General features: G+C 35.5%; 1 protein-coding gene across 2 annotated transcripts in view; it reads right to left on the bottom strand.

Moving 5' to 3' along the window:
- Positions 1-26,038, bottom strand: part of EMB3142 (nuclear pore complex protein (DUF3414)) — a 42,917-nt gene that overhangs the window by 10,956 nt on the left and 5,923 nt on the right. The window contains exons 6-35 of one of the 2 annotated variants that reach the window (XM_088875325.1): positions 25,808-25,967; positions 25,207-25,292; positions 24,267-24,389; positions 23,954-24,181; positions 22,632-22,721; positions 20,324-20,485; positions 18,948-19,064; positions 18,632-18,838; positions 14,731-14,832; positions 14,468-14,611; positions 14,047-14,177; positions 13,852-13,971; positions 13,545-13,668; positions 11,793-11,990; positions 10,866-10,984; positions 10,619-10,769; positions 6,520-6,632; positions 6,322-6,403; positions 6,123-6,209; positions 5,954-6,031; positions 5,458-5,661; positions 3,953-4,045; positions 3,772-3,882; positions 3,495-3,659; positions 3,125-3,180; positions 2,555-2,627; positions 2,267-2,457; positions 2,044-2,170; positions 1,887-1,964; positions 255-419 (exon numbers count right to left, since the gene is read on the bottom strand). In XM_088875325.1, coding sequence (XP_088731451.1) covers positions 255-419; positions 1,887-1,964; positions 2,044-2,170; positions 2,267-2,457; positions 2,555-2,627; positions 3,125-3,180; positions 3,495-3,659; positions 3,772-3,882; positions 3,953-4,045; positions 5,458-5,661; positions 5,954-6,031; positions 6,123-6,209; positions 6,322-6,403; positions 6,520-6,632; positions 10,619-10,769; positions 10,866-10,984; positions 11,793-11,990; positions 13,545-13,668; positions 13,852-13,971; positions 14,047-14,177; positions 14,468-14,611; positions 14,731-14,832; positions 18,632-18,838; positions 18,948-19,064; positions 20,324-20,485; positions 22,632-22,721; positions 23,954-24,181; positions 24,267-24,389; positions 25,207-25,292; positions 25,808-25,967 — 3,885 coding nt within the window. The remainder of the gene's footprint in view (positions 1-254; positions 420-1,886; positions 1,965-2,043; positions 2,171-2,266; positions 2,458-2,554; positions 2,628-3,124; positions 3,181-3,494; positions 3,660-3,771; positions 3,883-3,952; positions 4,046-5,457; positions 5,662-5,953; positions 6,032-6,122; positions 6,210-6,321; positions 6,404-6,519; positions 6,633-10,618; positions 10,770-10,865; positions 10,985-11,792; positions 11,991-13,544; positions 13,669-13,851; positions 13,972-14,046; positions 14,178-14,467; positions 14,612-14,730; positions 14,833-18,631; positions 18,839-18,947; positions 19,065-20,323; positions 20,486-22,631; positions 22,722-23,953; positions 24,182-24,266; positions 24,390-25,206; positions 25,293-25,807; positions 25,968-26,038) is intronic. The other variant, XM_088875326.1, reaches the window with a different exon arrangement.

Genomic DNA, 26,038 nt, shown 5'->3' with positions numbered 1-26,038 from the left:
AAGTGCCAAAGCGAAATTGAGAATGGATAAAATTAAAAAACAAAAGGCACAAAGTCCATGTAAAGTACGCATGCATTTTGCAAAGTGCTTGTCATCCTCCACCACAATTGACATGAAATTCATCCATAATACATATAACAATAAAGTTATTGATTTTCGTCAAATATAAATAATAAAATCGCAAGATATTATCATGGTTATGACATAAGAAGATTCCACACATTCTGAGATTTTCACAGGGTTAGGATCCTCACCTGATATGAAAAATTACTGATGTTCATGAAGCAAGCCCTCAAGAAACCTCTGCTCTGAAGTTGACTCAAGAAGAACTTCTCATGATCTACACAAATCAATGCATCTAGGACGTACAATGACATAGTTTTTACAGATTCACTGCCCTGAGTAGCGTCTTTTATGACCTAAAGCAGAACAGAAAAGAATTATGAGATAAAGCAAAAGAATAGAGCAAGAAATTAAAGTATAGAACTTGAATGCTAATAGTGAAAATCAGCACAAGCTAATTCAGTTATCTTATACTTGGTTTTAATAGATCAAGGTCACTAAAAGAAATTATGAACTTGCGTATAAAGAAAGCAATTGATATGATATCATTGCCTATTTGCTATCTCTGGATGTCCCAGACTAGGTGGCCATGTATTACGAAACAAAAACCCATATTTCAGCAGCTTTGGTTATTAAGTGACCCCCTGCACTTGGTTTTGTATTATTGTTATTAATACTATAGATAATTTCTGACAGGAGTTTTGACTATGGATAAACACACACATTCAACTCTTGCTTCAAAACTTCTAACAAATCAACAAGGTCAATCATGTGGGATGGCAGCCACAACACGTTTAATAGTAACTTGCAGATAGTGGGACATATGATCCCAGATATGAATGCAATCCAATACAAAAGGCAAGTACCACACTCAAGCTTCAGGGGCATCTAACAACCTCTTTAACCCACAATGTCTCTGTTCAGATATGTCTAGGCATCATCAAAAGACAAAACATTACAACTGCCGAACTATAAAATTTGAGTAACAGGAATCAAGTCCTAAAACAATTAATGAATCAAAACCTTCATTGAATCACTTTGGACCAGGTTATCATGTGCTATCACCAACATCAGAGACAAACTTTTTGTCCACATGTTCTCAATCCAAGAGAAGGAAGCACTAAACGAAAACTGTGAGAAAAGATGCAAGCATAGACAACAGCGATATTGATAAGCTCTTTACTAGAATCAGTGCAGACATAAGGAACAAATCTTTTAGATTTTGGAGAGTTCTACATATAAAACACAAAACATTGCCAGCAATTACAGACCAAGGCTAGTCCCTCCATATCCATCTGATCGCCAATAGAGAACACAAGTTTCTAAATTCATTTTTTGTGCCATTAGAAGTCATCAAGCATCCGTTCAGCAGTCTATTTAGAATCATTCCATGCTGCAACTTATTTGATCATTGTTGTTCTTCACCCATACATATGGCAAAACAAATTTAACATCATACAATCACTTATCAGCAACTTTGAAGAAAAAGCTAAAACCTATCAAAATCCAAATATTGCTTTTACTCAAAACCACAATGATGGCAACTCCAAAATCAATACCAAATGACATCAGTAAGACAAATAAATAAACTATAAATATGTCAAACAATTAAATGTTGACTAGGTTACGTGCCACAGGTTAATAGATACAGGGCAACAAAATTTCTAGATTCCACCATAATTTTCATATTTTAAACAAATTACCCATGGTCATTGCAACAATATAATGGAACATATAAAAATCAAGAATAAAGCACAAGAGATAAATATAAAAATAAAAAACAAAAATGGAAGGCAAGGGTAAGAGAGCTTCAAAGAACCAACCAGATTAAGAATGGCCTGGTCTTCCTTTCTAAGGATTGCAAAGTTTGCATGTCCTAATTCAGCTTGATCTTTATCAATCTGTAAAAGATGTGGTCTTATTTATAAAAAGAACAAGTAATACAAAATGAAAGAACTTGAGGTTCTGAAGTGCTCCAACCTTTTCTAGATCAAAATCTCCATCATCTTGCTCATCAACTGACAAAAACTGCAGAATTGCTGTTGGAACATCTGAATCAAGCATGTGCCGACAGTACTGGAAGTAGCTCAGAAGCAAAGCATATTGGCTGGATTCAGAAATTAAAAAAAATATAAAATCAAACGCTGTTTTCTCATTTTCTGCACTGAAATTAGAAGCAACAGTTCTTAGTCATTTTAAGTACCGCCTTCTTAATGCTTCTGAAGATTCATGTCTAAGAATTGCCATGATGAGCTTGAACAAAATAGAGTGGCAAGCCCCAGTTGATAATTGTTTAGTCATAATAATGTCAAGACATGTAACTGTATCTGAAGTCAAGCCACTGGGGAAGACAAATCTTTCATCACGCAGTTTGGCCATACATGTGAGAGCAACCTTGAAAAATTATCATAAATCAAGTTATACCCAACAAAGAAACAGAAACTGGAATGAAAAAAGAAGGAAATACCAAGTTCAGCATTATCAAACTAACCTGGGTCAATATCTGTGCCATTTTCAGGGAACAGTCGGGGGAACCAGAAGCATTTAAGGAAGCATCAAGCAACCTGGACACATGACTCTAGAATGAGAAAGTCAAGTATGTACAATGCAAAGATACTTTAGAAAGGGATTCATAGGCATGTCAGATACTCAAATAACATACAACACTCTCATTTACTTTGCAGACATATATCCGATCAAAATTTGTCCAAAATATTGACAAGGAAAACAAATCGACTGTGTACCCAACAATTATAGATGTGCTAAAAGAGAATAGCATGTTCAACTATCATAAATTTGATTATGAAATAATCTATAACAATTTTCATGTTCATTTAGATTTATGTTAAATGCATAGCATGTTCAACTATCATAAAACTTTTTATGAAATAATCTGTAACAATTTTCCTGTTAATTTAGATTTATGTTAAATGCATAGCATATTAACCATCCTATGGCTTTTACAGTTTCTGCATTGTATGTATGTGTGGCTCCATGTAAGTATCTATGTAACATAGCCAAGTAGGCATTAGGAGAACATGTAAACGAGAGACAAACTTACTGAAATAATATGTCAGACCGGTTTTCAAGGAGTGAAATCCTCTGGGATACAGAAACCTGAACAAGGAAGAAAGAAAAATAGCATAACCAAAAAGCAATACATAAAATCACTAGTTACACCAGAAGCACTGACATATAGTAAATTTCTTAAAAGCAAACAAGGCTTTTCATACCACCTTTTCCACATATTCTCATAAACACATCCTGTTCTCTTCTAAAGTTGCAATTTCCAGGTCAAGAAAATAAATATAATTCAAGCAAAAATATGAGATAAAAAGGTCAAACCACAACAAAGGCATCTCTAATCCCAGCCCAAACAATATATGGTGATGTTTAAAGATAATATAAAACTTGCAGAACGCAAAGGGGACCTCAACAATCTGAGACCAGCTTGTTAACATATGAAGCTGGGCAGCTTGTTCTTCAAGGTTCTTATTGTATTTCCATCCCCATCTCAATAGTTGTTGGATTGCTTCTCTTACTTCATTCAACTCAGCTTCACCCGAGTTAAGCTGGGAATTATACAAATTGCACTTCTGTAGAAAAGAATCATATTGATCAACACGACAGGCTTCTTCTCAACAATCTCACAAGATCAAAGATAAGTGAAACATAAAACATGAGGGGGTGGTGGGCCTATCAGAACACCTGCCAAAGGCTATCTCTAAAAGAAGCTAGGTCAATAAGCCGATCCCCACGTTCTGAATGATAATAGATTCCCGCTCCCGAGGTTGTCGGGTTAGTCAGTATATCTTCAGCCTGCAAAGCATAAAAGTCATTTGAAGTACAAAACGAAACTAGACGCTCAAGTAAAAATAGTCTAGCTTACCAGAGATGAATATTTTAAACTAGACACAAACTGAGAAGACTTCAGTGTGATATCAGGAGATTCAAACTGGATTACCTCAAGCAATTCCAGCACCTATAATTGGAAATAACAGGGTGATGTAATCATTCTGAACACCAACCAATAGAAGAATAGGGAGGGCAAGGCATAAACCAGTAAGACTAAATAGTTAAGTATTGACAGGTATTAGAATTAGTGAAATTTAAAGAATCCCAGAGAATTGGAATAGCATTTCTAGAGGTGTTATTAAAATCATATAGAAGTTATCAGAAGGTTTATGCAAAAACTTGTGGCAAGCTTTAAAATATTACCCAACATGCGAGAAGACATAAGAAACTAGGGAAGAAAACTGAAGGATTGTCACAAAACCAGAACATGGTGGTCTCTCTAACATCAAATATGTTTTCTGTGTTGCAGGTACAAGTTTCTGTTAAGCCTAAAAAATATGGAACTGCCAAATAGTTTAGGATGTATTTCAAACGGAGGACATGTCATTCATGGTGCAAGATTCAAACCCAGTCAAAGATAGACATTTCTTTAAGGGCACACAAGAAGAATTTAAGGAATATCAACTCTTCAAATTTCTCTTTCCAGCAGCAGATCTTTTCCCATGTTAAACATATGTTTGAATAATTTACAAGAAGAATAAGAAAGGTGACGTTTCACACTATCATCTAAGGCTACTTCCATATTCATAGCCACCCTTCAGATAACTGAGTTATTCACCAACTACCAACTAACAGCGAGAAATGCAATAAATGATGACCATGCCTATAAGTTAATCACAACTAAGCAACACAAATATCAGAACGCAATTGATCAAACACTTTTTCTAATTGGAGCACAGCGCAACAGAGAAACAAAATGAATAGTGAGACAGACTTCTATCAAGTGAGTAAAAAGATAGGCATTATTTTATCATTTTTAATTGGTCATAAACTCTTTAGATTGATGTTTGGCCAGCACGTTGGCACAAATGGTGAATGGCACATGCCACAGTCACTTTTCCCTGCCCTTGCTTATGGCACGCGTCTCACTTGGCTTGTTCTTTTCTTCATCTTCTTTGTTCTCTCATAGTCTCATTGTCCTCCCCCATATCTTTCTCTCCTTTTTTCTCTCTCTATTCTTTTCCAGTCTTTTATTAGTTCTTTCTATCTTCCATCTTTTCTATTTGGCTTAAGTTTTTGGCAAATTCTAAATTATTGAGATTATTACTAAAATATTGAAGCTTGTTGCTAAAATATTGCTCGTGTTGCCGCAAAATATCTTAATTTTCTGACGTAAATGTTTTGAATTAGTAAATAAGCGCTAAATTGTTAAAATATTTGCTCAACTCCAATCTCCAGGGCAACTTTACGCGTTAATGTGCTATGAACCTCCAAATATGCCCATGTGCAAGATGTGCATGGTATGAACAATTCACATAAACAAGTCAGGATGAAATTGCTTCCACAAATACAAAAGACTCTCTTGAGCAACCAAAATACCTTAATCTTGTTAATAGCACCAGTTGCGGCACTTTTTTCATCACTTTGAGGGAGAAACGAAGATGCAACATAATGAGTGCCAAACTCAGTCAGTCTCTGGCCAAAAATCTCACTGAGAATACTCTGGCATGCTTCACGATGATTGGAATCTATCATGTCCGCTGAATGTAATACAACGGCTAAAAGCTTCAGCAACCATGCTCTCTACAGGAAGGCAAGAAACATAGATTTTAGTGAACAAGAAATAGTTCTCATAGGCTAAGTTTAGAACCTTTTGATAGCATCACATTCTTTTTCCATCAATATATCAACAAATAAAGCATAAAAAAGGAAACCATGCACAGGAACGACATAGAACAAGCTGTACAAATAAATAATTGAGTCACACTTAACATTCTATCCAGATGAGGAAATATAATATAAAATAAAAAAGCAAAAACCTCCATCAAAATATATTATAGAAAGACCAAAATTGAGGAATTAATAGAAACTAAACCTGATGCAGTGAGCTGATACGAAGTGCCTGGCTGCTATTTCTCTTAGGAAGGGGAGCAACACCAATTGAATTCAGGTGCTGAATAGTAGGTCAGGAACACTAGAAAATTAGTCAAACTTGTTGATTCACAAGAAGCAACATTTTAATACTAGTGGTGGAGGAAGAGGACCTTGACAAAGAATTGGTACTTTTTGGAACACAATAAATCCATAGTAGGAGCAGAAGTTAGTGGATCCACGCATAATTCATAAAGGAGCTGCAAAAGGAACTTAATTTAAGCTGACAAATATTTAAGGAGATGGCAATCATGGATTCATATCAGTAAATCATAAATAAGAAACTGATATATCACAGTGGATGATTCAAACCTGAAAACCAAATTCATGAAGCAATGCATTGGCATCAGGCTTCGAAAGCTTATCCAACATATCAAGAATGACCTTCAAACAACTGCAGTTGACACAAAAAGATCCACGTTATAAGTTCACAAGTAAAATAAATAAAATCAGATGAACTTCCAAATAACTGCAGTATAAAGATTCTTAAGTAAATCGTTACTTAAGTACCTGTAATGAAATTTTGGCTGAAGCAATGTCCTCTCCACAGGGCCATCAACATCAAATTTAAGCAATAGGTGAGTGATATTTGGTGCTGGTCTACTGATATTGTCAATAAGCAGCTGCATTGGGCAAGGTTACTACTTTATGAGATCACAGATGCAAATATGTAACATAAATTGAAGTGACTCTAGCCAACCGGTAAATCTTACAAGCAATGTTAGAGAACTCTAGCGTATTCATCATTTCTATGAACATAATTGCAGTTCACACAAAACAATTCAGACTGCGTATCCAAGACATTTCTCCGTTGTCATTTATTGAATTCCATTTTGGGATCTACGAGAGCGACGAATATTTGAGTGCCCTAACTCATAGACAGGCAACTAAATCTATACAATCAGCATATAAATATAGAAACCCATACAAATAGGACCAAATGGCTAGTGATAGCAATTACAGGAAATTGAGGAGTCTTGTACAGCTGAACTTGCAATCAGCATTGATGATTGAAATGATCAATTTTATGGAACCAAATATATAGTTATGGATATTCCTTGAAGGTTGACACCTTGAAGCAATAGAACCCAGCTATATTTCAACAATTCTTATTATATACAAACCCAGCTAAGCTTCTAATAGTAACAGTAATCTTCAAAGTCTAACAAGAAAACGAGGGTGTGGTTAAATAAATTAAACCATGGTCAGCTAGAGCTGATACAAAGATGGATACAGATTGACCAAACTACCTGGGTTACACAGGCCGAAATACGTAAAAATGATATTATTTCAAGGTTTTGGTTACTCAGGAAAACATTTTGAACATTTAAAGTTGGAAATGTAACCAAGAACCTTCTTAAGAAATTAAAAAAACAAAAACATGATCTAAAAACTGACTACGATAAAGTTTCATCTAGGAAAACTATAAAAATACATCCGACCTCAAAAAATTCAGCCCACCCAACTTCCCAACACCTAAAACCCAGCTATGAGCCATCAACTTTTACACTAACACTATTTATAGTTTTCACAATGTTTAGCTAGGGAGTAGGGATTTTTAGGATCTTGAATGAATGAGATTTTCTACATAGGGAAAAAGAATCTGGGTTTTACAAAAAGATGAGTTGCTTCACAAAAGAACAATCTTATAGGGCACCAACGCACTCACCTGTAATAGTGAATCCCATCTAAGTACCAACATCTGTCCAAAACATCATTTGGTCGGTCCATTTATTACAGAAAAATTCCTACAAGGTCTGTACCTAACATATAGATACATATTCCAGACAAACCATGATCCTTCTGCACACATTTAAGTAAGCAGTAGAGCGCGAAAAGTAACCAATAAAAATTCTTGCAAAAGCAATATCACTTAAATTTTTCCTTTTGCGTCTTTAAACTTTCTCATTAAAGTCAAACCTCTATTCCCATTTAATACCATCGTTACAAGTCACTCTCGTAGAAGTCCAACAACACCACTAACATGAACTTCTCTCTTTATAATTACTTTGATGTGTACACATTTCTACATGAATGTATGTGATGTGCGTATATCTTTTACATGAATAATTATATGATATATAATATATATAGGACAGCTATGTCGGGATCAAAAAATTTTAAGAAATATAATGTCTTGTCAGTGTCATATTGTGTTGGTGGTGTTGTATCTATTCACATCCATCATAAGTTTAATGTTACAAAGTTTCTTGTAAATAATAAATTATCTAAATCAATTAACTTTTCATTTAGTTCTTCACTAAATTCTTTAAATCTATTAAACCCCAGGATAAGTTATCCTGAAATTGCACAATCTTATCGCTGCTAGAGATAAGTTGTTGGAGTTGGTTGAAAGATCGAGAACTACACTTTTCTGGGTTTCCCATATTTTGAGGAAAGGAAAAAAAAAAGTCTATTCAAAATGTGGTTCTAGGAATGTCCTAAGGATTTCCAACAGTTTCATGATAATCTAAAATATGAAAATAGAAGGATTTGCATTGATGTATGAGTATCTAAGGGTGGTGTATTTGCATTGATGGATTTGGACTTGAAGCAAGGATTTTGAGAAATGATTTTAAATGACTCCATTTGAAAGGAATTTGGATTTCCATCCAGATCCATCAAAACTTAGTTCAAAATTGAAATAGAAGGATTTGAAATCCTTTACATTTAGGATTATCCAAATGTATCCAAAGGATTTGTTATGATCTTCAATCCAAATGCAACCAAATGGTTTTGTTATATTAATCCCTTAAATATGAAATCTAAAAGTATGGATAAGTAACAGATTACCAAAACGTCCATATAATTGGATGGCCTATTTCTTTTATTCCACACTTTGACACTCACCTCACCACGTTACTCCCCCTCTTCAACCGTTGATCTCTACCACCCTTCTACTCCATGACTCTTCAAACAATGCTGCATTAAGTTTATCTCCATCTCTACTTCAGACCTCCTGAAGCCTAAACTGTTGTTCTTCTCCCCCAACCCCAGATCACAGACTGGGGCTGTCTCACTTCATCAGCTCCATCAGATCCTCCACCTGCACCTATCCTTCTATCTGTCTCCCCTTTTTCAATCTTGACTGTCGCAACTCAACCTCTGCTTACTAAAGATGGAGCAGGGCTATTAAATTCTAGTTTGAAAAGTGGTTCAGCTATTATACACATACACATAAAAGTTCTATTTCTCATTGAACATCATCCTGCCTGTCTGTTTTCTGCTTTTCATAGGTTATGACTTATTAGATGTCGCAGATCAGGAGTATCACATTTTGTACAAGTTTCAGCAAGCCACATATGCTAGCATTCAAGGAAAAGAAAAAGGAAAATAGATATAAACCAGAATAAAAATTAAGTTACCAGTAACCTGATCAAGCACCAGAAGCTTCTGGTACCATAATTACTGTAAGCGAGTTCGAGTTTAGGTATTTAATATATGAAAATTTGATAACAACTACATAAACCTATGAAAACCTGACCACATCCAACTGGAGCTGGCACTTTTAGATTACAAGCAAAGTGCATCCTATTGAGGCCATGTCGGCCATAGTTGTTAAAAGCACATGGCGCATGAAGGCGTAAAAGTGTCGTGGAGCCATGGAGCACGGTGTGGTGCGCAGCGCATATTTGCGTAAATATATTATATATTCATATACTAATATCTTTTAACATCATATTACAATTTAAAACACTAGAAATTATATAAATCATTATACCATAGAAAAGTTTATGAAACATCTAGTCTTGTGTTCTTTTTTTGTTTTTCTTTTCTACTTTTCTTATACATTTTCTTTTACTTTATTTTAAAAAAGTAAGTTTTTTTATTTTTCTTTTCTATTTTTCTGTTATAATTTTCTATTACTTTCTTTTAAAAAATTAGTTTTTTTGGTTTTTTTCCTATTCTTGTACTACTGTCTTTAAAGAAAAATAAAAATAAGTAAAAAGACTGGGCTTGAGCAAGCCCAGAAATATATATGTATTCCTTTTTAATTTTATTTTCTCCTTTTTCTCTTTTTTTTTTTTTCCTTTTCTCCTTTCAAACAACAGAAAAAAGAAACAAAGACCAGCGAGGTCTTCCCTCTCTCAAAACCCTGGTTCTGCTCCGCCAGAGAGAAATGAACTCTTCCCTCCCAAAACCCTAGCTCTGCACCGTCGCTCAGAAACCTGAGCAGCACCGCCTTCACTACCCCCACCGCCATCCCCTGCCGTCTGACGCCCTCCATTGCGGCACGTGAACCCTCTCCCTGCCCCCATGCTTTTTCGCCCTTCAGAGCTTGCAAAAGGAGCACCTTTCCGCCGCCATAGCAAAATCCAGCACCATTCTCTGAAAATGGCACAGGGCTTCTGCTCGCACGCCATGAACAATGGTGTGCAGCATTTTGCGCTTTTAATAATAGCTATGATGTGGATAATAGTTTCCACAATCAACATATTATGAGTACATTAAATTTTTAACATTTTAATAGTGTCTGTGCAATGGTTTTTCTCTGTGAGATTTTCTTGATTCTTGATTAATTTACCACTTCAAGGTTGTACGAAGAAGAAATTGGTACTTCCTTAGTTGATCCAAAGCAGGAAAAAAACATCAAAACTAGAAAGCTTACTTGCATAATTAGTACACCAGGATCAACACTGCTGTCCTCAATAATTTGACACTCTTCAGATCGTAGCTCTAAGCAGGCAGCATAATCCTCAATCAAACCATTTGCAGAATGGGATCTCAAAAGCAATTGTGAAAGCCCAACCATACGAGAACTGCATGCAAAAGGACATTTTATTGAACACATAAAGTATTAACAACTAAAGACTATAATCACAGGTGAAGTCAGAGGAGACAAAATGGAAGATTGCCTCAGAATGCTCAAGATTTTGATGGAGCAAAGCTGAATCTGCGGCTGAAAATCATATCTGACATATTCCAGTAAAGCTACAACTTGATTAGGGTCTTGAGAGAGTATAACATCCAAAGGCTGCAATGAAGAAACAATTAGTAAAATTGCTGTCATAGGTCTAGCTATGTTGAGATGTATGACGTATCGACATGAAGATAGACATTCGTGATAGTATTTGAAATTGATTAAAAGGACCACTTGGAACTTGCAAACAAGAGAAAGGAAAAGATTAGTTGAACAAATGCATTGTGAAGCTAGTTACCTGTTCGGCATGCAAACAGATAATTATTTCATATTCTCCCTTGTAAGAAATGGTGAATAAATAACTAACAGTAGGCTAAGATGAGAGTTCCAGAAATCATTGACACCAAAACTCCACATTAGGATTCACTTTATTAAATCTACGAGTAAGAGCTGCAAATTTACAATTGTCCATAACTTTTCAAGAGATTTCTTACTCTACAAGGAGAGAGATGGTACGTAGGGGCACCTTATCTACATGCAGAATGTTCACAAGGAACTTCCATCAAATGAATTGGACTTCATAAGAAACAACAGTAAGTTAGGTGTAACGTATTAAATATATTCACATGATATAAGGCCCCTTACATTAAATCCAAATTATTAGGCATATCAGCACTATTTTCAACCTCTATGTGAGATGTAAACTGAATTTGGATATATACTTTTCTTCTGAAATTTTTTAAGTGATAAAATCTTACTGATGGTTGACTCTCCTTAGACAAGTTAGATGCAATGGCATATTAAAAGAGGAGTCTTTCCAAAATTAAAAGCAGCACAGGCTTGCTCAAGAATCATCATTTTGAACTCTGAGATAAAACAAGCATAGAAGATAATATTACTGTCAAGAGTTTCTGATAAATACCTGATACAGAGGACGCCAGAAATCAGAAACAATTGCATCTTTTTCCATAACAAGAACAATGATTTCCAAAGAAAGCTGAACAGCCTTTTCAAGGAGCTGCCCATAAATTTGATTTGTACGTTCAGTGATTAGAAAATTGACTCCTGGTAAAAGAATACCCATTATGTTCCGAAACAAGGCTTTCCCACTCATAAAATCCTGCATGGCAAAAGGTTACCTCATAAGAAGCTGGTTGAAAAGAGAAAGACATGCTGCAATATCAGAAACTATCTCTTTGGAGCTGAAAGCTAGTTAATTTAAAGGACCTTCAAAAGGGTATGCAGACTACTTCCTATCATATATGAAAACAAAGCAGAGAAACAGAATGGTGTGCATCTCTATGGCACTTGAGGAAAGATGGAAGGAAATAAAGATTCAGAGGATAACAGAAGTTCTGGCAAGCTTTGGACCAGGATGCTGCACTGCCATGCTAAGGTTTCATGTTAAGACACAAAAAATTGATAAAATAGACTACTCGAATGGTTACAAAAGCAGTTTCCTTAGAGAAAGCTTATTATCATCTGCCATCTGCAGTACGGCCTGTATGGTTTTTAGATACTTGTAGACTCCTTGGTATAAGGACCCATTTCTTGCACGAGTTCATCTTCCTCAATGCCAGAGACTCCAACAGCATACTAGCATAGCATGTCATTAAGCAAAGTCCTCAACAGAAATCATAACTTTTCAATCTTTTCTTTTAAATGCCTGAATGCATAGCAGCTAAGAACATTCCAATAGCCCTTTCTTTCTCATTAATAAACTACACAAACAATTATGATAAGCACCAAGACTGATGCTACACAAAGATACACCTGCAGATAAAGTAATGACACCTTATGCTATTTTTATTTCTCTTTGTAAGTGAATATTTATTTTTACGTTAAATGGTGGAATTTTTGTTCCTGAAGAATGGCTAAGTTTTCAAGTGGAATATTTTCTTTAGCACTTACATCAGAAATTTGGTCTTTTTGCAGCATTGTAAAGAAGGCACATGGTTTGGAGGGTAGCACTGCAGATATATCATCTGATAGGAGAGCCATCCTCGTAAGCAAACAATTTGATCTTGTTGCATGCGTTTGGGGACATCTTGGTTTACAAATTTTCCATTCCATGTTCTACTTTCAGCAGCTATTTTCTTGAAGATAGAACTTATTTCCAGCGTAATAAGTTTCCTTCTCATGAATATATGTGTAAATGTTCTCTCCCTCATTTATATGCTGCTCTTTCCCTCATTCATGTAGTGTTCCACTAATAGGTTTGAGCTATCTAGAACTCATTGCATGTTCTAGAAGATAGTAGTTAACATGAGGGCACCTGCAAATTACGGTAATCTAGATCCATGAACTAACCAAGATTTGAATAGTTTCAACATTTGCGAAATGCATCCTGGGTGGGGAAGAATGAATCTCTGGAACTTCATGGGTAAATAAACAAGCGGCTTCAGAGCAAGTATTATGAGGTAGCAAACTGTTGCAACATGCCATAGGATATGGAGTAAACAGACCTAGGAATACCAGAAGACATTGACATAGAGGTTTAACAACAAGAAATACAAGTCATAAGAAAGGAAGTGATAAGTAAAGCTCAATCACACAAAAAAAACATATATAACCGGTAATGGCATCTAATAAAAACAATAAGACCATAAAGGAAAAGTGACCAAAGCAACAACGCAAGTAAAAATATCTGCCAACTAGAATATAAGGTCAATACCTTCAGAACTTCTACAACAGGAAGCTGCATATGAATAGGAGAAGAATGCCCCATCGCTGAAATATGAGATTGATCAGTAACAGCATCACTATCTTCATCTCCAACATCGTACATGCTCAACATCCTGCACATGATAATGATTGCACATCGATGTTAGACTTACAAAGTTAATTTGCGCATTCAGATCAGGATATTAAATACCATAATGACAAATTTAAAAAGTAGTAAATTTATTAAAAATAACTTAGATCTCAAAATAATAGTTTAATATAAACTGCTTATGACAGCAATTGGTAACACAACTCACATCTGAAAATGCTTAAGACAAGCTACAACTAGTTGCCATTTCTCACAAGGATCTGCATAGGCTCTCTGTGGGAATGGACCAAATACATGATCATATATGAATCTGAAGATTCCAATGAATCTGAAAAAGAACAAGTTGTTAGAGGAAAATTTTCATTATAAAACAAGATAGCAGATAGGTGGTTACTTATCTTACCTACGTCCTCTGTCACTGACATCTCTTTCTTCAGCTATAAGAGAATTAAGCAGATTGATAAATGATATAGTTGACGGGTACTGCTCTCTCCGTGCCTCAACTTCATTTAACTCAAATCTCATATCATAAACCTGCAATACAAAACCATAAGAATCAATTAGAAGACCTTGAGATTTTCCTTGAGTTAGAATACAAAAAATAAACAAAAGAAAATATTAGGATTTAACTACTTGAGTTATACCTAGGTAAAAACACAAAATATGCAACCCCCTGATCGAAAGAAAAAGAACACAAAGCATTCGACAGAGCTGAGTGCAAAGGCTTAAAGTGTAACACGAATTTGCCTTTCTTCTCAGGTGAAGCAAAATTTTTAGCAAAATTCTTCAACTGACCAAAACAAAGATTTAGATTCAAGAACCACCTGTGTGTCCATCACGGATCCGCTGTTCCCAACATTCAGGCCAACAACTACTGGTAGGTCATACTGCTCTAAGTACCTCCAAATTGTATCTTTCATAATAGGAGATACTTGGACAAATGTAGCAATGGCATTACGCAGAGCACCCTATGCAACATGGATGAAAAAGACAGTCAAGTGCAGAACCCAAATGGGAATATTCTTACAGTGGAAAAAAACGAAAACTGACAATTATGCGGAAAGGCAACAAAATCAGTATGACCAACCTTGAGGTATGGAGGCACATTCTCATAACTCAGGAGCTTGAACAATGGCTCAATATCAGCAAACCAGTTCTTCCTTTCAATAGGATTCCCATTTTCCACAACCTATACCACAGAAAAAAGATGAAAAGGTACTAACAGCCACACCTTCAATTTGTATTTACAAACAGAATTTTAGACAAGAAATGCTTTTCTGCTGAAATGTTTCCCATGAATGTATGAATAATAAGAATATATAAACATAGAGGCATGACAAGTGTCGGAAGCCTTACCAGACAGCAAGCTCAGTGATGAAGACAAAATTAAACAAATTAACAGTAGATGAAAGTTCAATAGAAAGGAACCCCAATCCATTACAGATTATAATAGAACACACAGACTTACTAAACTAAATGAATTTAGATCAGTAATTAGTCAGGATACATGGCTACCATATCCACGACTTTCTTTTGTAGAGTATCCTACACCAGTAATACTTAAAACCATCCTCATGAATATTACAATGATAATCTGAGATCAAAAATAGCACCCTCTTACTACACCAGTCACTCTAAGATAGTCAAAGTTTTCAATGTCCATTTCTCACATTTAACCCATTCCTGAAAATTTAGACTGAAGAAACCACACAAATAACTGCTTTACCAAGTAAACATTTAACTAATTGTTCACATTGGATCTGTTAGAATATTTGGATTTGTGCATATCTTTCTCATATTGGGTTTGGATAGGTAGCTCTGATAGTTGTAATTAACACGTAATTCCACAGTGGAAGAATCAATAATAGATACGACATTTTACTTTCTCATTCACTCTACTTTCTACATGGTAAGAGAGAGAGAAGACAAAATTGAGTGAGGAAAGAAATTATATTATATATATATATATATATATATTTATATATTTCTTTAATGAGGAAGGATGATACTAACTTTGTGGAAGATAAAACCAAATATAGACGAGTTATAGGAAAGTTGATCTATTTGACTGTGACTAGGCCTGATCTCTCTTTTGCCATTAATCTAGTTAGTAAGTCTATGGATAAGCCTTGACTCATTCATTTGGAAGCTGCTCTTAGGATTTTGAAGTACATAAAGGCAGCTCATGGTAAAGGTCTGTTGTTTGAACGACATGGACAAGTCAAGATGGAACCCTACCTACTCTGACATAGACTATGTGGATCTAAAGATTATAGGAAATCCACTTTTAGGTATTGCACTTATGTTGGCGGAAATACTGTGACTTGGCAGGCAAGAAACAGACTACAATAGGTAGATCGAGTGCACAAGCTGGGTATATGGCCATAACTCACACTGCTACTGAAATTTTATGGTTGAAGAATTTCTTGAGAGATTTGGGTTTCACAAATAATGAACCTGTGCCTGTTATTGTGACAATCAAGTAGCCATTCACATTGCTAATAATCCGGTTTTTCACGAGAGAACAAAGCACATTGAAGTCGATTGCCACTTTGTTCATGAAGCGGTTATGAGAAAGAAAATTTGCACTCCTATACTCCTCCATCAGAGAAGAGGGCAGACCTTTTCACCAAAGCTTTAAGAATGAAGCAATTCAATATTTTGTGTAACAAGCTAGACATGATTGATATATACTCCGGCTTGAGGGGGACTGTTAGAATATTTCAGATTTGTGCATATCTTTTTCAATCGGTATCTTTGATAGTTGTAGTTATCACTTAATTACACCTCTGTATATAGGTATCATTGATAGTTGTAGTTATCATTTAATTCCACTTTCACAACTTTCTGGTATTAGGAAATCAGTTTTGTGGAGTTAAAGAAAATACAAAATCAGTGCAGTCATTCTCAGTCAAAAGTATCATATTCATGTTGATTACAGGTATGAATGATAACTTTACCTGCCATTGCATCCTATTAACCTCATATTAATACTAGATTTAGATTATAAAAAAAAAAAAGCAACAAATTATTTATTAAAAAGGAATCCAAGTTCTGCTCAAAATTTTAATATCAAAGTGTAAATCCAAGAAAATCTAAAGACTGAAAGTGAGAGTGCCATAGTTTGTGCTTTTTGAAACTTGGGAATTAACTGTTACATCATTGGGGTATACACTGAAGACACAGTTAAGAATCCCCAGTTAGACCAAACAATTGTATTAAATCCTTGATTTCATATTTTTATTCTCATGGAAGATGTGGATAAGAAGGAAAGGTTTTTGACAAAAAGTATCAAGGATATACTTTGAAGATCTACTAATGGAATTCAGGTTCTACAGATTTATGCTACAAAACAAAGACAACTAATTTAATCTAATAATTTGGATCAAGGATCATGAAGATACAGTTCATTTACTATCTTGGCATTAGTTGATAATTTGCTATATATAAATTTCATTTTTTTGTTCTTGTTAAAATCTCACAGTTTTCAAGTCATTCTGTTGCCAGGAAAGTAAAATCCAATTGAAAGAAGAATTTACTTACTCCTAGTTCCAATTTAGCTCTGCAGAAGAATACTAGTATATTCTCTTAAATCGGATCATTAATAGAAGAATTCACTTCACAAAGAGTTTTGCAATTTCAATGTTGAGATTCCACTAGTTTTATTCTAAAGCATTTCTTGTCATGCCTCAGGCCTACGAACCCATGGGACATGAGAACCTCCAAACCCACACAGCGCATAAGTTTTGTAATCCATGTGGAATGGAGTGTTATAACCATCCCTCCACAAAATGCGACATCCTTGTCATGGCAATATAGAGTTGACAAATGATAGCCAGGCATTGGAATCTCAAGGTGACTCCTATGGTTCAAGAGGTAGCTACATGTGTATAGAACTAGATCTCATGGGTAACGGAACAAGAATTAGAAAGTGACAACGTTAAAAGCTTTACGCAAAGATCCCCACTGTATCCATCAACAGTTTTTGTTAAGTTGTTCACAACCCAATTTCAAGACAGAATGAGTGAGTTTGGAGTTTGTATGCTTCAGGAATGACAAATGGTCCCACAGCTGTAAAGGAAAATTTTTCGATTGGACTATTAATAAGTTACCTATAAGATGTTCCACAAACAATAGCACCAATTAAGGAAGTCATTTGGATGGCGGATTCACATGAAAGTGATTTGATCTATAAAGAGGAGTCCACTCTAAGAATACTGACAAGAAAGGGGAAGAAAAACAAGCAAAAAGTCAAAAGGAAGGCTATTACTAAGGAGTAGAACTTGGGTAATACCAAGTAGACAAGCTCCAAGCCTCCTTTAACGAGAAGAATTATCATTGTAAGAACTTTGGACACATCCTTTCTTTGAGCTCAAAAACTGAAAAAACCTAACAAACAAATTGATTGGATCAAGAATGTTATCCAAAGGGGCAACTCTCCTCAGAACCCATGTAGATTTAACTAGAGCCAGTGGGAAGATTTTTTAAACTGTCCACTTTGGATAAATTGGTGGTGAATGAAAGGTGTGAGTTAGCTCAATGGAGTGATTGGCAGTTTGTTGGACGCACCAAATACAAGAACTGGGTAATTATTCGAATTGCCCATGGATGCAGGTTAGCAAAATTTAATATGATACTTTTTATACCAATTCATAACACATCTTGACTTGATGAGTCATATCAGATCTTACTTTCAACCGATCACCTATTCTATACACAACCTGACAAATCCCAACTGACAAACAGCATTAACACCAGAAGTTATTATGTGCCACATTCGGCATTACAACAACTGCAAACTATGTAGCATGGCTTTAAGACATGTAGAGTCAATTAATTTTCTTCAGAAATCCATCATTTAAGCAGAAAAAAATAAGGAACTCAAAACTTTCAAGCAAAGATTATTTGAATTTTTGTCCTCTGGTAACCAAAAGTAGTTAATGAGTCTAAACCATGCATTTTAGAATTTTTAAGCAATTGTTTCTTACCTGTTTTAGAACATTCAAATATGCAACTAGAGCTTTGGCATCTCCTTCCTGAAACTCGGGTAATACAGCTCCAGGACTCTGAAGAGAATGTCTGAACTTGTCTTCATAAATGGATATACACTCAAATAAGGTACTCCACCCAATCAAGCGGAATGTTTTTCCCTGAAGCAGCTCAAAAACTTTGGATGCTCCCTCTGGATTACAAGCCTAATTGTAGGAAGCAACACCAGACAAGTAAATAAATGAAACTGAATTGAACTAATAGTCGTCCTTTGCTTTTCAGTCATAAATGGAGGTGGCAATTAAATTCACCTACCAAGGTACTTAGCATTTTCAAGAATGCCACAAGTGTCTGAAAATTAGTGTGATCCTCACCAGCAAACTTCACAAACGTCCAAATAACATCATTACCAGACAGAAGCTCAGGTTCCTTCTGAAGAAAGTACAACAGTTTGGTTACAATGTATCAGGATCTAAAAACAACATATTGCAGAAAAAGGTAAATGCTCAGAGAACTTACATGCTATCTTGCCTACCAAATATATAATCATTCAACACATCAAGTCAGAAATAGGTAAATATTATATTAGTCTCCAGAAAGGGCCAAAATCAAACATAATAACATACTTTTAGCACTTAAGTTCTACATCGAGAAGAGAAATATAGGTGTTAGAAATACATGAGAGCCTCAGAAACCTCATCTTCAGGTGTAAAACCAAAATTATAATCAAAAGCATCAAAATAAGATAACAGATTATCTGGAAATTTCTAAAAGCTGAGTAGCCATCCAGCAATAACAGACAAAATATTAACTATCCCCTTTTTTAGCATTTTGCCCTTTAACTGTTTCAACCCTGATGAATGCAAAGTATTAGAAATCAGAAGCATCATGAGTTACCTTAAGAACCTTTAAACGCAGGTCTTCAGCTTTTCCAGACTGGAGTAGGGTTTAATAACAAGAGCTTGACGCTCAGCAGATAGGTCTTAGATTGAGTTATTTTACGAGTTTAACATCGAATATAAATAGTTGAATAAAAATAAATATCACATTGGTCATACGAACACATCATGATTCCAATAGTTAGAGGTCATTCAATTGCTTTCTGCAAAGATTTAAACAGATCCAGATGGATCATTAATTCGATGACTGGCAGGAAGATTCTATGACCAAGATCTAATCAAACCAAACAGGAAGATTATTGACTAGGATCCGATCAAAATGACCTAAAAAAATACATATATCATAATTTCCGGGAATAAACATTAGCTTTGCAAAACCAAAATGTGGTGACTGCATCGCCAAACAGTTTCCACATGACCCAACATCAGTGTATTAACAGGTTCGGTATAACGTAAATATGAGGACGGCACATTAGGCCCACATCAAGGCAATATCATGAATGAAATGGAAGCGATACAGTAGAAATAAAGTTGAGAACTTTGACACCCATGATCATTAAACTAAGAGAAATGTCTCAAAACAATGAAAATATGGCCAGTAATTACGTGGAGTCACAACAAATTTTTCAGTCTCCACCTTCAGCCGCTTATCGGTTTATGGAAACTTCTGTATTAGCCAAAAATTGACCAGTTACAAATAATTCATGCACAAAAGATACCACTTCACATGCTGGAAAATGGCTCGCTAAGAAATTCACATGTGGCATTTGGAAGAGGAAGTAGCATGCAGACCTGATAAATTTCACTCACAAACTCCAAAAGGGAGACAAAAGGCTCCCGCACAGTTTCGTAAGTTTCTTGAGGATGGCCACTGCCTTCAATCATCTGATTATGTGTGGCAGCAGGGCGGTACGGACTAAGCATAGCCATAGCCTTCTCTTTTGCTTCTTTTACCTGTCAAATTGTTTTTCAATAAAGAACAATGTCAGCAATTATTGTATACTTAACATTCTTATAAAGCACACTGGAGTTACAACAAAGCAAAAGCTGTATCATTTTATATGAAGGAAAAACTTTTGCATTATTATTGTTTAAATTTCGACTCAATAAAGCCTTGGCCCAGCCTCATCCCAAACTAACATCAGTCCGCTGTACGAATCCTCTTTCCACTCATGAGATCAACGACCATTTCCAAAGTTAAGCCACGAAGACTCAAATCCTAAAGTACCCCAACAGATGATTTTGGGTAAACCTCTTCCTCTAGCTTTGTCCATAATACAAGTTCATGACTTCCCCAACTGCTGTTCACTGACGTAGCTTGGGATCCCAAAAACTATATCTCATTTAATTGACTAGTAAATATGGCATTATCAATTGCATCCCTTCATATTCAACCAGAAATCAGATGACATTCCTACCTCAGCTATACCTACTTTGTCAAGGATTTGCTTTAAGAGGTGTACATTTGGTCCTACACAACAAATCAAGACATGCCATGTTATAAATGAAAATTAATTAAACAACCCTAAGGCTTGCCATAATTTAGAAAGACTCATTATTTAATAATTACACCAACACACCCGGTCAAAGACTGCACCAAAAGCTGATGATTTCATTTGAAATGACCTTGACGTGAATTATTCATCCAAAGAAAAGGAAAAAATAACCAAAATATCGAATTGAGTGTCCAAACTATCCCTAGAGGTTCTTTCTCATAATTATGTCAAACTTAAGGGGAGAGTTTAGATGGCCTTTCTGTAATTACATCAATCTTCAATGGGGTTTATGTAAAAACTCTATTTAAACCCCTCTCCTAAACCTTCATTGTGCTCATCCAACCCCCTCCCCCCCAAATAATTGCTAACAACTGGACCCGAAATGAAAATGAAAGGGGGAAATGACAAAGAAAACAAGAAACTCGAAAGGAAAGTGGAGAAAGATAAAATTACATGCAGTCAGGCCCCTTAAAAAGTTCTTTCATGATCTTACCCAGAACCTCACATGACCAAGTATAAACAAGAATAAAAGAGTTTCAGTCCAAAACACTCTGACGGTGACTAAAAGAACATGCAGGGGCAAAATCAACTTTTCCAGGCATTTTCATGATGAAATCAACATTTCTGGAATAGAAGTTCGACCAGCAGGGAAATATATAGGGAAAATATGACTGACAACAGCATGTAATCATTGAAACTGTAATTATGTCGAATCTCAAAGGGTGACTATGTAATTATCTTTTTTATGTGAAGTATCTCGAAAACACAAAATAGACATGAGAAATCATTTGAAAGTAACAAATAAGCTCTCTCATGACAATAACATTGTATGAAAACAGGTCCCACATGCTATCTAGTAGCTTCAACATGAAAGCGACCTGCTGTCACATTCACAATTACCAAGAAACCGAATACATACACCATTAATTGATGTAGACCAAATAAATGTAAATAAAATGATAATGGACTTTTATAGAGTTGCAAACCAACTCAACTTGCTACCCCAAAATTTATTTCATTGCCTAATGTGAATTTTATGTTGACATGGAAATTCTTTTTTCCATCATGAATCATCTCAGTCAACCCCTCCCTCAAAGATTCTCACTAGTACTCATGAAATTGCATGTCCTAATCAGTGTGCTAGTACCATTCTTAAATTGCAAAATAACATCTTAATTAAGTCTTCGCACTATATCATGGTCAGGCTACACTTTCACAAGTCTTAGTTTCTTACTTCATCTTCTTCTTGTAATCCAAGTCCACCTTAATATTTACATGTTAAGGGTAACATGGATGTTTTTTATCCAAGAGGATCATTACAATACCAGCATTATTGCAACTTCCTACAGAACCTGGAGGGAATTTGTTCACCAGTGACCACATAAACCCCCAACTCTATTATTCTCCACTTGACAATCAGCCTTAACTTCAGTAACTTGCACCCTTTTGGTTATCAATCCCATGAATCAGAAACATAAATAAAACATACGATAAAACTACAAACTTGTACCACATTTGAAGAAGCTAAAACATTTAAGCCAACTTAGTTCTCAATATTCAATGAAGATTGATGCATGACATCAAACAAATCATAATCAACTAACCTTGTCTCTGGCAAGTGGATGAGAAAGAAAGCATGTCATTTGCTTGTGAAGATAAGCATTGTACATGTAGACCATATCCTCATCATCATTCTGCATGATAAGACACAACTGAAATTGATGGCCAGCCCAAGGACATAGATATAGAAAAACAATCTAAGAGCTACTTAAGGTCAACCAAATATCAATTTAGATAAAGGTGGTGCCACTTGTCTTATTAAGGAAACGGATGATATAGTATAGCCTTAAGATTCAAGCATGAAATGCAAATGTACGTGTATAGCAAGGGAGACACCAACTTAAGAAAGAAAAGAAATAAGGGGATAAAACTCAGCACCAATTATAGCAATATTTACTTAAGTTCTGGAGAGCATTCGCACTAGTGGTCAACTTAATATGTTCTAAAAATTCAAAGGTCGGTATCTAATAATTTAATTAAGGTGCAGAACAGATCAGACAAGTCATTGGTTTTGGTTAAACAGTCCGCAGCGAATTAGTACACGCGAGACTTGAGAATATAGGAATAGAGTTCCTTAGGTGTGAATAAAATGGAATGAAGCAAAAAGCATAAGAGAAGTTTTAATATATGCATAACATGTTTCAAAGCCTTCAGTTACTAAACGCAAATTCCGAGCAAGAACCATCCTTCAGTTTTTATTGGAGGGGATGAAACAAAAGGAAGAAAATAAAGGAAAAAGAAATAAATTTTCTTTCAAAAAAAAAAATACTGATATTCTTCACTTTTGCTGAAGTTCACTTATCAAACTTTCCATTACTTCAAGTCATTCCAATGGAGCAAGTCATAAACCAACCTTCAGGATTGGTGTATGCTACAGGAAACAACTAATCAGGCCCAGATGTAGCCAAGTAATTAAACAGAACTATCCTCAACGTAAGAATTGCATGATGCAGACACCTCTACCGAATCAGGTACACACCTTCAAGCACTAAGTTACGTAAACAATAACATCAACACATCACAAAGAGCCTCCTCAACCGCAAGCCTACTTTCCCAAAGGTTGAAGCCAATTCAAAACAAGATGGTACCATCAAATGTTGCGTCCATCCCTAACTTTCTTAGGATGAAAGAACTCACTACTTCTAGCTAGGTTCTGGAGATTGCATAAAAGCAAATGTTTTTCTATAAAGAATTCATCCACAGAGAACAAATGGGGTTTGACACAACATCAGTTTAGGACTAGTCATGATTCAGGAAACCAGGAAGTTTTCATTGATTAAAATTAAATGAAGGCGCTTGCAATACTTACCACCTCTGGTGTCAAATTAGCTTTCAAAATTAGCTTTCAGAAAGATTAATGACCAACCTGATATGCTGCTGTATGAAAGATCTTATCCAGCCAAAACTGGAAAACGTTATTGGCAAAAACAACGTCCAAACATGAGCAAACACTTTTCATATCATTAGACAAAGTACTAGTCAGTGCCTCCTTTGCATCATTTCCATCTTGTACCATAATCAAATGTACAACCCATGCAAGCCTTACACAATCAACAAAGCCTTCAACTACAGTATCATTTCCAGCAACCATCACCTGGAAGAAGCACTAGAACCAGTAAGGTTCATAATGTCATAGACAGAGGTACATTGTCAAACAAATAGGTAACGTTTTATCATACAATCTCATGAAATTCACGCCTAAAAGAAGCATCCTGGGACAAGACAGGCGCTTTGTTCGGTACTGTGCTCAAAGCATCTGATATGAAAGCGATGACAAGAGAGAATAGAAGGCTATATGCTATCTGCACAAACAGAGAGGACTTTGCATTATCAGTAATAACAGAAAAATGACATAAACAGGAGAGACGCATTCAAAAGTTTCCTAACCAAACAAGAATCAAAAATGAAAAAGGAAGGAAAAAGCAAGCAAGTGTAAATAAACAATTCCATTTTTCCACAACAGATACTAGTTTATTGATGGAGGAACTTTTGGCTCTAGCAGATTCATGTTCCACGTAAATATGAAACTTACAGTGCTTTTGTATATAAAATAAATCGAGATGACCATAAACCATATTGCCAGAAATTGGTTGAATACTTGCAGAAAAATCATACCATGAAGAAATCTATAAGCAAAATTTCATGGTAAGCCTATAAGAATGCATATTCTTTCTATATGCTCATCAGCAAATATAAACTAGAATATACCGAATGTACGCTAGAACATACAGAAGTTCCCACGCTATTAGAAAAGGAGTACCGGTCCATCAATTCTTTGTTCTCACTTCTCAGTGTGTATTGACATTATATAACTGTATTTAACCTATGTAATTAGTACAGTGGGATCGATTTCTGTAATAAACATAAATAAATCTCAGTCAAAGGAAGAAAATAAATTTAATGTACACGTTCATAGTAATGGCCGAGGGAAACTTGAAAGAGCACTAAATCAGCATAGATTAGGAAAAGGATAATCTCTCCGAGATACATAGACAACTGAAATCAATGTTATGTGAGTACATTTGAACTGCATGCACCTAATGTATAACCAAACTCTGAAATGCCTTACTGCAACTAAGGTGCCCTACAAAATACAGAACATGATAAGAAGATACGGACCTGATGCTTCAAGGAGTCCAAACCCCCACTGAGTTCCGCGGCACTCTCTTTCAAAGCAGAAAATATGTCTTTGATGTCTTTAGAGCCTGCAGGAAGCAAATGCTATCAGATCATTTATGCCAGTTCTTACAACATGTTGAGCACCCCTCCTATCCTAGCTCTTTTAGAATCACTTCATTTATCACATTGAAGCATGAGAGAGAAATCATCCAGCTGTTCATGACAAATCACAGGCAGCAAACCAAGAGGAATATATTTAACAATAACTATCTCTGTTCAGGTGGTTCTGTTTGGTAGTATATCAAGGCAAGCATGCCATCTGTTCAGTTCCTTTAAGAAATTAGTGAAGCAGCAAGAACAGAAAATGACATGTTCTGAAGTAAATATGGCTAAACCCAAAAGAAAAGAAGTAGAAGCCCAAAACAATATTACATACTGCACGGATTTGATAGAGCATCAAGGAAGGAAACAATCTTATAATCACTCAATATATAAAGTTCATAACAGCTCAAGGAAACTTCAATAATATTTCAGCCCCAACTCAAAGGAGACATTAAACTTTTCTGTCAATCCAGCAACATATATTCTTTTTGAAGCTTACTCGGTCGCTCGACCAAAATTGAAAGAACAAGGCAATGACCAAGAATGAGCCTTTCCCTAGAAATCACAGCTTTTCTTTCCACTAGAGCACCCTTTGAGTCAAGAAAGTAGCTCTCGCAACTGGGCCCGCCTAAACCCCTTGGCTCTTCTCTACTGAGTTCCTAGTTAAAATGAAGAAGACAACAATGAAGAGGTTTAAGAAGAGAATAAGATGATGTATGAACATGAAGAA

This window comes from Sesamum indicum, linkage group LG11 (assembly GCF_026168435.1).
Source record: "Sesamum indicum cultivar Baizhima isolate 11 linkage group LG11, ASM2616843v1, whole genome shotgun sequence".
Taxonomy (NCBI): Eukaryota; Viridiplantae; Streptophyta; class Magnoliopsida; order Lamiales; family Pedaliaceae; genus Sesamum; species Sesamum indicum.
This window is presented reverse-complemented; position numbering and strand designations above follow the sequence as displayed.